We start from the raw sequence: 1,483 nt of genomic DNA, 5'->3' as shown, positions 1-1,483 counted from the left end.
AATCATTTTATCCCCAATTTCTAATTAAAACCCAATTTCAAAATCAGCTGCCCTAACACCACGTAAGCACGCACACAATTGCGTGTTGACACCTAACCAGTGACTACTGTCACATCATCAGCCCATTAACTCCGTTTGCTTATATTTAACGAAGGGACTAATTTGACTCACATAATTACAAGTAAGGATCCATTACAATTACTTTTCTAAAGAGGGACTAAATTGAGATTTCCAAACCAAACTGGGGACAAAATTGGGTATTAAACCTTTGAAATAATCATAATTTCTCTATTAGTAATAGAGTATGTATTCTATAAATTATATTCAATAAAAGCTGTTTTATTGCACTCATATAACTATCTGATTCAATTATTCAATCCAAATGCGAAAAGAATATAGATATATTCTTTATAGATTCTTTTTGTACTTTAAATATTAAATATAAGGAGAGGCTTATAGGAAAGAGTATCAAAAAATTTCTGTCTCAACGAAGCACACATAGAGATATCGATAACACACATAGAGTTAATGGTATTTCATAACTAATTGATTGAGCAGCTGCTCGTAGACCACCCAAAAAGGAATATTTATTATTTGACCCATATCCTGACATAAGAAGTCCAATGGGGGCAATACTCGAAATAGCAATCCATAAAAAAACACCAATATTCAGATCAGATAAAACAAAGTTATAGCCAAAAGGAATTACTGAATAGCTTATTATAATGGATATGACTGAGATAGATGGTCCGAAACTAAATAAACGAATATCTCCTCTAGATGGAATAAGATTCTCTTTAAAAAGTAATTTTGTTCCGTCTGCTAGAGCTTGAAGAACTCCAAAAGGACCGGTGTATTCAGGTCCAATACGCTGTTGTATCCCTGCAGATATTTCTCTTTCTAACCATACAATTGCTAGTACACTTATAGTAATTCCTAATATCAAAATAAAAATAGGCACAAATACCCAAAGAATTCCATCTATCTCTTTAAAAAATTGCAATCTGAAAAAAAAATGTATATCTTGTATTTCTGTTAAATCAATTATCATTTCAACGATCAACTTCTCCCATAATAATATCTATGCTACCTAGTATTGTCATAATATCGGCCAATTTCATTCTTTTAACTAATTGAGGAAGAATTTGCAAATTTATAAAACCGGGCGGATGAATTTTCCATCTCCAAGGAAAACCATTTTGATCCCCTATTAGAAAAATCCCTAATTCTCCCTTGGGGGCTTCAATTCTTACATAAAGTTCTTGTTTTGGCAATTCAAAACTCGGGGACGATTTTTTACTAATAAATCGATACTCAAACTCATTCCATTCTGGCTCTTTTTCTCTATCAAAGCAGCGGATTTCTAAATTTTCATATGGCCCGCCGGGAAGTCCTTCCAAAGCCTGTTGAATAATTTTTATGGATTCTATCATTTCACCAATTCGAACTAAATAACGAGCTAATGAATCTCCTTCTTTTTGCC

General features: G+C 32.7%; 1 protein-coding gene across 1 annotated transcript; it reads right to left on the bottom strand.

Moving 5' to 3' along the window:
- Positions 1 to 273: 273 nt before the first annotated feature.
- On the bottom strand, positions 274 to 1,051 carry LOC148198331 (NADH dehydrogenase family protein). The gene has a single exon (XM_088115954.1). The coding sequence runs from the start codon at positions 1,049 to 1,051 to the stop codon at positions 485 to 487; it is 567 nt and encodes a 188-aa protein (XP_087972080.1). The 3' UTR covers positions 274 to 484.
- Between the last annotated feature and the right edge of the window lie 432 nt (positions 1,052 to 1,483).

The sequence above is a fragment of the Vigna umbellata genome, chromosome 5, assembly GCF_029865625.1.
Source record: "Vigna umbellata cultivar VRB3 chromosome 5, Vumbellata_1.0, whole genome shotgun sequence".
NCBI classification, from domain to species: Eukaryota; Viridiplantae; Streptophyta; class Magnoliopsida; order Fabales; family Fabaceae; genus Vigna; species Vigna umbellata.
This window is presented reverse-complemented; position numbering and strand designations above follow the sequence as displayed.